This window comes from Babylonia areolata, chromosome 22 (assembly GCF_041734735.1).
Source record: "Babylonia areolata isolate BAREFJ2019XMU chromosome 22, ASM4173473v1, whole genome shotgun sequence".
Classification (NCBI taxonomy): Eukaryota; Metazoa; Mollusca; class Gastropoda; order Neogastropoda; family Buccinidae; genus Babylonia; species Babylonia areolata.
Genome location: NC_134897.1, coordinates 30,950,447 through 30,962,900, shown reverse-complemented (window position 1 = coordinate 30,962,900; position 12,454 = coordinate 30,950,447). Strand labels below are relative to the sequence as shown.

General features: G+C 44.0%; 1 protein-coding gene across 2 annotated transcripts in view; it reads right to left on the bottom strand.

The window, feature by feature from the left end:
- Positions 1-6,287: 6,287 nt before the first annotated feature.
- The window catches only part of LOC143297032 (uncharacterized), a 220,293-nt gene continuing 214,126 nt past the window's right edge, over positions 6,288-12,454 (bottom strand). For both annotated transcript variants that reach the window (XM_076609198.1, XM_076609199.1), the window contains exon 8: positions 6,288-7,938. In XM_076609198.1, coding sequence (XP_076465313.1) covers positions 7,829-7,938 — 110 coding nt within the window. In that variant the 3' untranslated portion in view covers positions 6,288-7,828. The remainder of the gene's footprint in view (positions 7,939-12,454) is intronic.

Genomic DNA, 12,454 nt, shown 5'->3' with positions numbered 1-12,454 from the left:
TTCATAAAAAACAAACAAAAAATCCCACTATGAATCTGTGTCGATTGTATGGTCCGCATTAATCAACGAAAAACTGAGCCCAACTCATTAAAAAAACAACAAAAAACAAAAATACAATACCGCAAGAAAACTGAGTAATTCGACCTAAACAATCAATCAGACAATAGAAGCAACTTTAGAAAACTGACATAATTCAAAGGCTTTGAACAGAAGCAACTTTTGCAGAAGAAAGAAAAAACAAAACAAAACAAAAAACAAACAAACAAAAAAACATGAAAACTGATTATTGACAAAGCACATAATCATCATAAGCGAAAAAAATACGCCATCCGATTTCGGGAGAAATAAACAAAAATCATATCAAAAGGCTATAAGTAAAAACACGCACCATAATACATGTGAACCTTGCATAATATTCTCATGAAAATGCATCTGTATAGCAATAAGAACAACGTCAGCCTGTTTAAAAAAAATAATTTAAAAAAAGAAGAAGAAAGGGAAGAGTTGGTGGTGGGGGCTTGGGGGTAGTAGTAGTAGTAGGCCTCCTTCGGTCATGGCTGACCATGGATAGAGTATATCCAACCTAATGTCTAATTGGGCTGTCTGCTTGGACCAAGCAGCGTCGCCTGTGACTGTAGAGACCGATGCGAGAGAGACAGTCTCTGTCGCAGCGGTCACATGTGTAAGCTGATGCTGGTCTGTTGGCTGCCGTCCCTTTTCTGCGAGCTCGCTTTTCTGCTGCAGCAGCTGAAGTTTGTCCTCACCAGTCCGTAGCTGATTCTTGAGAGTGCTTCTCCATCTGTTGCGGTCATCTGCAAGGTCCTCCCAGGACTCAGTGTTGATCTCAAGTGCCTTCATGTCACGTTTGCAAACGTCTTTGTATCTCAGCTGTGGGTGGCCGATGCTTCTCTGCCCCGTGGCGAGCTCTCCATAAAGGATGTCTTTTAGGATGCGACCATCTTCCATGCGGCGAACGTGGCCCAGCCAGCGCAGCCGACGCTGTCTCAGCATGGTATACATGGCCGGAAGGCCAGCGTGAGTCAGGACTTCGGTGTTTGTCACCTTGTCTTGCCAGGAGATGCCGAGTATGCGCTGTAGGCTTCTCAGGTGGAAGGTATTGAGCCTTTTCTCCTGACGAGCATGTATGGTCCACGCCTCACTGCCATTCAGCACGGTGCTGAGGACGCAGGCGTTGTATACAGCCACCCTTGTCTTCGTGGTCAGCTTGGAATTTGTCCACACTCTTTGTGTAAGGCGGGCTAGCGTTGTGGCTGCCTTCCTGATCCTCTTGTCGATCTCGGTGTCAAGGGAGAGGTTGTCGGTGATGGTGGATCCAAGGTAAGTGAATTGATGGATGGCTTCAAGCTCGTAGTCATCAATGGTGATGGTTGGTGGAGATGGCGTGTCTTGGCCTAGGACATTTGTCTTCTTGAGACTGATGGTCAGGCCGAAATCTTTGCAGGCCTGGGAGAAGCGGTCCATTAGTGACTGCAAGTCCTGCTGGGTGTGGGTCACAACTGCGGCATCGTCAGCAAAGAGCATGTCTCTGATGAGGGCTTCGGGGACTTTTGTCCTTGCTCTGAGACGGGCGAGATTGAAGAGCCTGCCATCTGATCTGGTCCGCAGGTAGATCCCTTCTTGCGCTGTGCTGAACGCATGTCTCAGGAGAAGAGCAAAGAAGATTCCAAATAAGGTGGGGGCTTGGGGGTGGGAGTGTAACAAAACATTGAAGAGTATACCAGGTAGGTGGGAGGTGGGGATTTAGAGTGAAGGAGGCAAAAAGGCTAAAAGGTTGATGGTCAGCCAGTTAGTCAGTCAGTCAGTCGGTCAGTCAGAACTGGACGACGACACAAGACAGGGTCACATCAGAGTGGGGTCATCACCAGCACACCCTTCCTTCCTTTCCTTCCATCATCCATGCCATCCCACTTACTACTGCGTAAAAGTGTGTGAGTGAGTGGATATGGATACGACAAAGGGGAGAGAGAGAGGGGGGGAGAGGGAGAGGGAGGGAGAAAGAGGGAGAGAGAGAAAGAGAGTGAGAGGGAGGGAGAGAGAAAGAATGAGAGCGAGGGAGAGAGAGAGAGAGAGGGTGGGAGAGAGAAAGTGGGAGAGAAAGAGAAGAGTGAGAGGGAGAGAGAGAGTGAAAGAGAGAGCGTTGTTCGTCACTATGACATCATCCACAGTTTGAAAACAGCCTGACTTATTAATTAACGACATGAGAAAAGAAGACGCGATAGGTGATAATGGATAAAAAAAAAAAAAAAATCCCAAAAAACCTTGTCCTGATGCCATTATCATCATTTCCGCCCCGACCCCCGAACTGAATCATACCAAATGTGGTTCATTTTTGTTTCTTTTTTTTTTTCTTGTTGAAATTTACCTTGCACGACTGAAGTCCACATTTACACACACACACACACACACACACACACACACACACACACACACACACAACCACACACACACACACACACACACAAATAAAATACCTTTCCCATATATGCATTAATATCATTTATATTTTAGAGTGATGTTTGAAAAAAAGAAGAACAACAAAACAACAACACAAAATAAACATGTACTGGCTCTTCTCTGAGTGCCAGTAGCATCCAGGTGGTATATGTATATATATAACACGAAAGTCTCGATATATTGCATAAAAAAACAACAGTTAATGCTATACCTCTCTCTCCCTCTCCTCCTTCTTCACCCCCCTCCCCCTCCCTCCCTCCCTTCCTTCCGACTTTCTCACTCACACAGTAAAACCCATAAAATGATCACACATACATACGCTGTCTCCTCTGTCTCCTCGAACCATACGATACAACATACGTCCACTCCCCCCAAGTTGTTATTAGCCAAGCACGTTCCAACACATATACAGAAAGACCATCAATGAAGCTTTTAAGTACACTCAGCTGCAAAATCACAAGGGTCCAAGTCCATAGTTAAACAGAAACACTTACTTACATACATACATACACGTAAAATTTGTATTTCTTGTTAAAAAACAAAACAAAAAACAAAATAAAATAAATAAAAATAAAAGGCATTCTGCACATCATAAACGACATGTCCATAAATAGTTGGTGCGTGGGAAATGAAAGTAAAAAAAATACAAATCCGAGAACCTCATGTATACCAGTCCGTGCTCTCTATTTCGAGCCGACTAGCCTTCCACCGAAGGGGAAAAAAAAGATCAAACGAACTCAATAAAACTGATGAATAGCTTTGGTTTTACAAAAATGCACGACTGCATCGCAAGGTCATGCACGGTAAAGCTTTGAGGAACGGTAGAATGATTATCATAGGGGTGTGGGGGCGATAAAAACAAACAAACATAGGTGTACAATTATGTATCTCTGAAGCTAAGAAGGAAACCACAAGCCTTTCCTTGTATGCAGTTATACAGAAGAGGGGATAGCAGCAGAGGAGGAAAGAGATGTGTGAGTGAAACCTTATGTTCATATGTCTGTCTGTGTAAACGTCTATTACTGAAAATATTCTGTTCATTCCGCTTTGTTTATTATCAATCTATTCACTTGTCTGATTGCTTGTTGTCCTTTTGAGAGATAGTGGTGGTGTCATTTGTGATTTTGCAACTGCTTGAAATGAGAGGTACATTGATTTAGAGAAGAAAAAGAAAAAAAAAAGGATTAAAAATTATATTGCAGTCCAAAAGTTGCCCGGGCAGTGTCGATTAAATGTAAAAGGTTGATGAACTATGTTATGTTCTGAACCAACCAATTGTCACCAAATCAATGCACACTTTTGTGAACACTTGTAGAGAAACTGAAATTGGAGAGAGAGAGAGAGAGAGAGAGAGAGAGAGAGAGGTGGGTTGTGGATGAGGGTATGAGGATAAATGCAGAAAAGGGAGAAAACAACCGAACATTCAGACTGTTGAGGCTAAGACTATGAATACATGCGTATGCTAATCAGCGTATGCGTGAATCGAGGTGAGAATAATATAGAAAGAAACAAAACAGAGAATACACAAAGGAATAAAGACTAAGCAAAACAGAGAATACACAAAGGTATCAAGAGTAAGCAGTAACAAATGAAGTGACAACAACGTGAGATGAATAATAATAATAATGTTTGTAAATCATGTTTATAAATCAAAGCAACAACATGAGTTAAATTATAATAATGTTTGTAAAATCATGCTCATGAATTCAGATAATGAAATATAATCAAGACATACAAGAAATGTTCAGGTTCACAGGTTCACTCTTTTCCTCTTTTTCTTCTTCTCCTTCTCTATTTGATGTCATTTATCTGTAACTTTGTGTGAAAACACCACTGATGAACGAGGAATAGTTTCATACTTTTTTTTTCTTTCACCTTTCCTTCGCAGTAGTAATAACAACAACAACAAACAAACAAGGGAGAACCCCAAAGAATAGCATAATCTCGTATGTGTTATGATAAGAGCAGGGCCAACAGTTGTGAAAACCACGTGGCGATACACAGACCATGGCCCGCTTGACTCTGGTAGAGCTGTCTTAGTGTCCAGCTTCCTTTCATTTCAGTTCTAGACTCCACTTTTATTTCAACCACTTTTGTTCTTCGATAGATTTTTTTTTTTTTTTGTCTGAATTTACAAATATTTTACTTATTACTTATTACTTTCACACACACAACGCGCACGCTTCCCATCTTGCCCCTCCATCTCCCACCCTTTCCTGACACACACATACCTACACACACACGCGCGCGCGCGCGCGCGCAAACACATGTGCGAGCACTCATAACACTCAGTTTTCTTTGACGTCATCTTTCTTCCAGTTCTTAAGAACTGATAAAAGGAGAAGAATAAATGAAATAAAATCGATATTGCATTTCTCTGGTGCTGGTTAGAAAATGCGCCCCTTTCATAAGAAAACTACAACTTAATGTCCCATCTATTCACACACAAAGGGTTTTTTTTCTTTTCTTAAACAGATATAAGGGTAATGACACGAGCTAGTAAACCATTCAACATCTGTACGGCAATATTTTCAGAAAGGAAAAAAACCCAAAACAACTTTGGTGTTTAGGTTTCAACGAAGAACAGTAAATGACAAAACGAGAAAAAAGAGTGAGACACACAGACAGACAGACAGACAGTCAGACAGAAATATATGCCTGAGATTATCAAAAGATAATGGTTCCAATCAGTCCAGCAACAATCCTTCCACTAAAACTCACAATATATTTTTTTTCTTGACGGATTAAAAACAAGAAACTGTACAGTCCTGGAGTGTGTGTGTGTGTGTGTGTGTGTGTGTGTGTGTGTGTGCGCGCACGAGCGCGTGTATGTAATTTTAATTATGTGATCGGTATAGATACCGTGTATACATAAACTGCTCTTCTCTTGTGAAGGGCCCCAGTTGTTTTGCGCGGTGGGGTACTCTTATTTATATATATATATATATATATATATATATATATATATATATATATATATATATATATAGTGTTTAGGAGGTTGGGGGGTGGAGAGTTATTGTAACTGTACAGGTAAACTTCAAATATCATCAAATGAGATTCCCCCCTCCCCCACTCTCTCTCTCTCTCGCTCTCTCTACAACACATTTTCATATTCATAATATATACTGAAAAATCACAACTTCAAACACGAAGAAACACTGTAGAATGAGTTTTGTTTTATAAGACAGAAGAAAAAAACAAACAACCCCACATGCATATATATAAGTATGTATGTATGCAAGTAAGTAAGTAAATCTTAATGCATACCCAACGATATTCACTTCGCTTCACATTGTAGAATGAGTTTTGTCTTATAAGACAGAAGAAAAACAACCCCACATGCATATAATTATAAGTATGTATGTATGTATGTATGTATGTATGTAAATCTTAATGCATACCCAACGGTGTTCGCTTCATCTTCTCGCTTGTGCTTTGTTATACAGCCCACGTGGTGTGCAAGGAGTGTACATCAATAACATACAGGTCATAAGTACATGTGACATTACAGTGGCTCTTTTTTCCGTCCACAAATGTAATACTGTCTGTCAAAATTCACACAGACTTTCTGAGACATGTTGCTGTGAATTCATGACAGTATTGTCGATTTGTTTATATATATATATATATATATATATATATATATATATATATATATATATATATATATATAAAGTCCTATCTAGATATCCACACCATGCATAAAGAAATCAATCTTGTTTTATATCAATTTACAATACACATCATTTGCACTCTGAAATCTCATACTATATCTTGAATTAGAAAAAACAAACAAAAAAAACAAACAAACAAAAAAACCCCAACAACCCATACACAAACAGCAGATTTCTAGTCAAGCACTACGGTCAATAATGACATCAGGAATATCTCGTACACTCTTTCAATTATTTTGTTGTTGTTGGTGGTGGTGTTGTCAGTGTCATGATGAAAATCAAAAACACATCCATTATAGTCATTTCCAATGACGAAGTCACGTCGCTTCATACAGTGTATGGGAACAACTTGAACTGATTTGGAAAGTGTATGGGTTCTTTAAAAATAAAACCACACACACAAAAAAAGAGAAAAAAAAATCAGTGTGTCCACTTTCAGTTCCGGTACAGTGGGGTTTTTTTTTTCAATTATTTTTATTTGAGAAACCCATCATGCGGGCGCTTTGTCGCCCAGAGTGTATGTAACTTGGACCTTGCAACTCGGCAGCGTAGTGGTGCCTGGAGTGTGACACTAGAACGGTCATTTCCATGTGTGCTCAGACCTTTAGGTGGTGTAGCTGTATTTTATTATCATTTTTTTAACATGCCGCGAGTCCTCCTGGAACAGTCTGCTTCCGTCGTTGGTAGGCTTTTTTGCACTGGAACCAGAGTCCGCTTTAGAACTGTCGTACCACCTGCATAGAACTGGCCTGCAACTCCATTTTGTAATACCACATATCTTAGTGTTGTCCTTCTTCTGTAGTCCTCTTTCTTTTTTTCCTTTTTCCGCGGGGACAGAGGAAGTGTGAGAGTTACACAGAAGCAAGTACAAGTCAGCCTCCCTTGCTGTACGTCAGGAATGGGTAAACCAGAGCCTCCTGCATTCTTTGAGGGAGGGGTGGGGGGTGGGGATTATGAACTCAGGACACGTGGTAATAATATACAGTTGACCTTACTGGGCTTCTTGGATATCTAGATGCTACACAACCCCCCGCCCCCCTTCCACCCAACCCCAACGTTTCGTTCTCCAAGCAGATATGTTGTGCAACATTCATCAGCAACTTAAAATCTAATAAAGCCGAGTCTCTTCAATAGAATAGGTGACTTGATCGTACTGTTTTATTTTTTTAATTTTTTTTCTTCTTCCTGAAATAAACACGAGCGTATGTTTCTAATGTTTCTACGCCGAAAATCTCTGACCTTGTAGAGAAACAGAAGTGGCATGATTAATTATCCTGATGACTTGTGCGCGATGGTTTGTTTGACAAGACTGACAGACAATGGACAGCGCTGATGATTCCTGGACGTTGGTGCTGTAAGCCTCCCCCAGTTTAGGCATTGTGCTTTTCTTTTCTTTTTCTCGTGGTGTGTATCTGTATGTGTTTGTGATGTGTGTGTGTGTGTGTGTGTGTGTGTGTGTGTGTGTGTGTGTGTGTGTTTGTGTGAATGTAATGTGTCTAAGTGGGGGTGTGGGTGGGGGGAGGGGGGGCGGGTGGTCGGTCCATGAGCCGTCGGGTCAGACAGGTAGCCATCCATCCATCCATCCTTGGAGTCTGCCGGGCTGGGACAGCGTGGAGGATGGACGTGAGGGGTGGTGGTGGTGGTGGTTGTCTGTCGGTGGGTGGGTGGGAGGTGATCTACATCCTCCGGGATGAGTGGTTGGCGGCGAAGAGGACGCCTTGGTACATGATTCCGTTGACTTCCATGGTCACCACCAGCGACCCGTCCACCTCAGAGCGGCCGTCATCTGCAACATCAACATCAACAAAATCAACACTGGGCACGTGAACAACGGGGCTGAATATTCAGCTGGAAATAAGGACATGTGTTGGGAGGAGTAACAAATAGTAAAGAGTGGTAACTCTCTTCATTCACAAGGTACACAGCTTCAAGTCAATGCTGCTTACGCTTCCAATTCAGCTAGCACACAGGTAAATAAAAGGTACAGACACTTCCCCTAAAAAAATGAAGCGCCGGGCTTGTTCATATACCGATCATTTGAAATGTGCACACACCAGCAAAGACAGAAGAAATGTGCAAAACACGAATTAGCTTGTATTCAAGACTGGCATAGCCTCTTTAATCCTGAACAAGCCACACAGAACACACGGACAATACAGAACAAACACAACGTTGCCTCGGTGGATGACTTGAAATTGATAAACAATGAGGCCAGGAGATCAAATGATTGGGAGGAGTGTTGTGGGCGGGGTGGGTAGGAGGAGCACAAGGATTTGAGTTTTCTTTCTTTCTTGATTGATTACTGAAGCCCAGCCGACTGCCACACGATGGGAGGAGGTGGGGTGTGGGTGTGGGAGGTGAGGAGTGCAGACAGGGGTTCGAGTTTTTTTTCTTCTTTGTTAATTGATGGGTGAAAAGTGTTCCTGTTTCTGGTCCTTGGTCCGAGGCTTCTGAGGGAAGAAGTTTGATATTAATTTGTGATTGTGGTGTCAGAACAAGGCAGGGAGGGGAAAAAGAGAGGGGTACGGTAGAATCCAAGTCGAGTTTATTTATTTATTTATTTATTTATTCATTTCTTTATTCGTTTATTTATTATACTGTCGTGATGCGCCTTCAAGCACTTTCCGTACGCGGGCGTACTCACTGCCACATACACGAACATACACATATACGGAGAGACACACACAGACACAGACACTCACACATACGCACACACGCGTCCTTGATTAATGATTATATTTATCGGACGCTGTCTAATAACTGCTTTTATTATTCCAGCGCATCCGTATGCACACACACACACACACACACACACACACACACACACACGGAACAAAAACCTGCCAGTGATACTTTCTAGCTGTCCTCTTAGTTGCTGCAGAGTATCCAATGTCTACTACTTCCCCAAGTCTAAACTTCAAAAGGTTCCTTGATCCAGATTCGCTGTCAACTTGACATCAAAGCAACGGTGAATGTGTGTGTGTGTGTGTGTGTGTGTGTGTGTGTGTGTGTGAGAGACAGAGACACAGACAGAGAGGGGAGGTTTGGGGGGTTAATATCTGTGGTGGGAGTAGGAGTAGAGTGGAGGGTGTGGGAGTAGATCAACATGTTGACAACTTCACAGCAACAAACGATTTCCCACGAACTAGACTAAACGTAAAAGGGAGGGGGTGGGGTAGGGGTTAGGGAGGGGGGGGGGAGTTTCCCGTCACATCTTCTACTTCTTCGTGTCCAAAAGCCCCCACCACCACCCCTCCCCCCACACCCACACACACCCACCCCCTCTCCGGGGGAGTCAGACAGACGTCAGATGAGAGACACCCGATACCTCAATGATCCCATCCGCACCCCCCTCCACACACACATCTTCTTGCACAGGAACCCTGGAGGCTCTGTATGTGACTGTCACTGTCGCCGACGCCTGTCAAAAAAAGGAGGTCGCCTGACCAGGACCAGGGACCAGAAACAGGAACACTTTTCACCCATCGTCTGTCTGTCTGTCTGCCTGTCTGTCTGTCTCAGCATGCCGTCCGAGTCCAACAGAATCTGACAGGAGTCCTTTATGTCATTTTAGCCGTGGACACCAAAAGGGGACAGTTGTTTCGTCGTGATGGTGGTGGTGGTGGTGGTGGTGACGACTGTCACGTCACAGTGTGTCATGTCGGCTGTGACTGATTGCGGGGGTGTTGTTGCCCGGCGTGTGAGTGGTGGTGGTGGTGGTTGGTGGGAGGGGGTGGGGTGGGGTTCTTTTCGGGCAGTTCGTCTAACAAGTATTGTTGTTTGTGATGATGATGATGATGATGATGATGATGGTGATAATGATGATGATTTTACAGTGACTAATTGCTAAAAGTGTTGCCTGCGTGTGGTGATTGGGGCGGGTTTTTTAAAATTTTATTTCATAGTTTGGGCGGTTTGACAACTACAAGTATTGTTGTTTGTGATGTTGATGATGGTGATGATGATGATGACGATGATGATTTTACAGTGACAGCTGTCGTGTAAAGAATTACAGTCAAGGGAAGCAAGAAAGCTGCTGGCTCTTTAACGACAGTGATCACTTGTCTTGCTGTGTTCGAATAAAGCATTTGGATTCTTTCTCGTTTTTATGATATCATGATCATAATCATCACGATCATCATCATCATTATTATTATTATTATTACTATTATTATTAATATTATTATTATATGTCAGCCTCTGCATTTGTTCCGATTAATTCAGGATTAAATCTGGCACGTTTCCTTATGAAGTACGACACCGAGACCGAGAGAAATAAGAAGAGCTGGCCTGTAGTTATGTAGAGATGGCCTGCAGATGGTGTATCTTAAATTTTTTTTTTTTAAATATGCTTTTTATACGTAGTTAACTAAATTCGAACATCTCTAGTTCCTTTCATCAGAGTCACATGACAAACTATGATTATTATTGCGGATATGATATAATAGACGTATATCTATTCACAATACATCGTCGACAAGTTTTTAGTTGCAGTTTGGCAGCATTGGAGAAAATACAGAATGCACCGAAGTGAATTTCTTAAACACCTTTACAAATGAATTAAAGGTTTATAATACTTCGATTCAGTGTTTAAAAAAGGCAAAGGATTTTTTTTTAATGTACAGAAAGAAGAAAGAAAGGAAGAAGGGAGAGCGGTGTACGTGAATAGAAAAAATTCCAAAAACAAAATACGAAACAAAAACAAAAAACCCAATGCAGATTATTGCTGAATGTTTCTCGTGTCGTCCTCTCTTCTCTCTGCCCTACCCCCTCTCTACAATTCACTCAACATCTCATGCCTCTCTGCCTGCCCTCTCCCTCTCTCTCTCTCTCTCTCTCTCCTGCCCTCCCCCTCTCTCTCTCTCCTCTCTCTCTCCTGCCCTCCCCCCCTCTCTATCTCTCTCTCTCTCTCTCTCCTGCCCTCCCCCTCTCTATCTCTCTCTCTCTCTCCCTGCCCTCCCCCTCTCTCTCTCTCTCTCTCCTCCTCCCCCTCTCTATCCTCTCTCTCTCTCTCCGCCTCCCAACACCTCTATTCTCGCACTCTCTCTCCTGGCCATCCCTTCCTCACTCCTCTCAAACCTTCTATCCCCTCCTCCCTCCCCCCCCCCTCTCACACTCTCCTCTCCGTCTCCCCGACCCCTTAACTATCAATCTCTCTCATCACACTCGCCCTCCCCCTCCGTCTCTAGAAACAATCTAAAATCTATCCTATTCCTCCTCTGCCCCTCCCCCTCTCTATCTGCATCTCCCTCCTCCGCCCTCCCCCCCTCTCCTCCCTCTCTCAACACTCTCTCGCTGCCCTCCCCACTCTTTATCTATTCTTCTCTACCCTCACCCTCTTCTATCTTCTTCTCAAATTGTGAGCTCGACAGCCTCCCTCTCTATCTCTTCTCGTCAGGCTAGACGCCGTGACTCTAGCATGCTGCCTCTCTGGGGCCAGCTCAAGCCCATCTCATCTACTCCGTCTCCTGCCCACCCCCCTCTCAAATCTCATCTCCTCCAACCGACCCTCTTATCTGCAGTCGTATCTCTTTCTCGTCGCGCCTACCCCCTCTCGTATCTCGTCCGGGCTGCTCTTCAACTGACCGCCCCACACAAAAACTCCTCTACTCCTGCCCCAACCCCCATCATCTCATCATCTCCTCTACTTGCGGCGCTTCCCTCCCTCTACTTACCCACTCTGCTCCATACCCCTCTCTATCTCTCTCCTCTCTCCTGCCCTCACCCACTCTATCTACTCCTCCCTCTCCTCCCCCCTCATCTCCTCCTCTACTCTCTCCTCCCTCCACCCCCTCTCCCTCTCCTGCACTCCCCCTCTCTATCCCTCTCCCCCTCCCTCCCCCCTATCCTCTCTCACCTAGCCCTAACCCACTCACTCTAATGTCTTTTCTCTGTCATTCTCCTCCTCCTGCCCCCCCCCTCTCTCTCTCTCTCGTATATACTCGACTCCTTCTACCTGCCCTTGGCACACACATTCTACCTCTCCGGGCTATCTCTCTCCTCTCTGCTCTGCGCCATCCCCTCAGTGCTTTCAGGGGTAGACTGGGTGTCCATCGGTGGGGGGGGGGGTCTCATCCGTGCCCTCCCCCCCCCTACTCACTCCTCTCCCCGCCCTCCCCTCTCTTCTCTCTCTCTCTCCTGCCTCACCTCTCATCTCATCTCTTCTACTCTTCTTCTCTGCCTGCTCCTCCCCCTCCTATCTCTCTTCTCTCCGCCCTCCACCCCCTATCTCTCTCCTCTCTCCTCCCTCCCCCTCTCTAATCCTCTTCTCTCCCTCCACCCCCCCTCTATCTCCTCTCCTC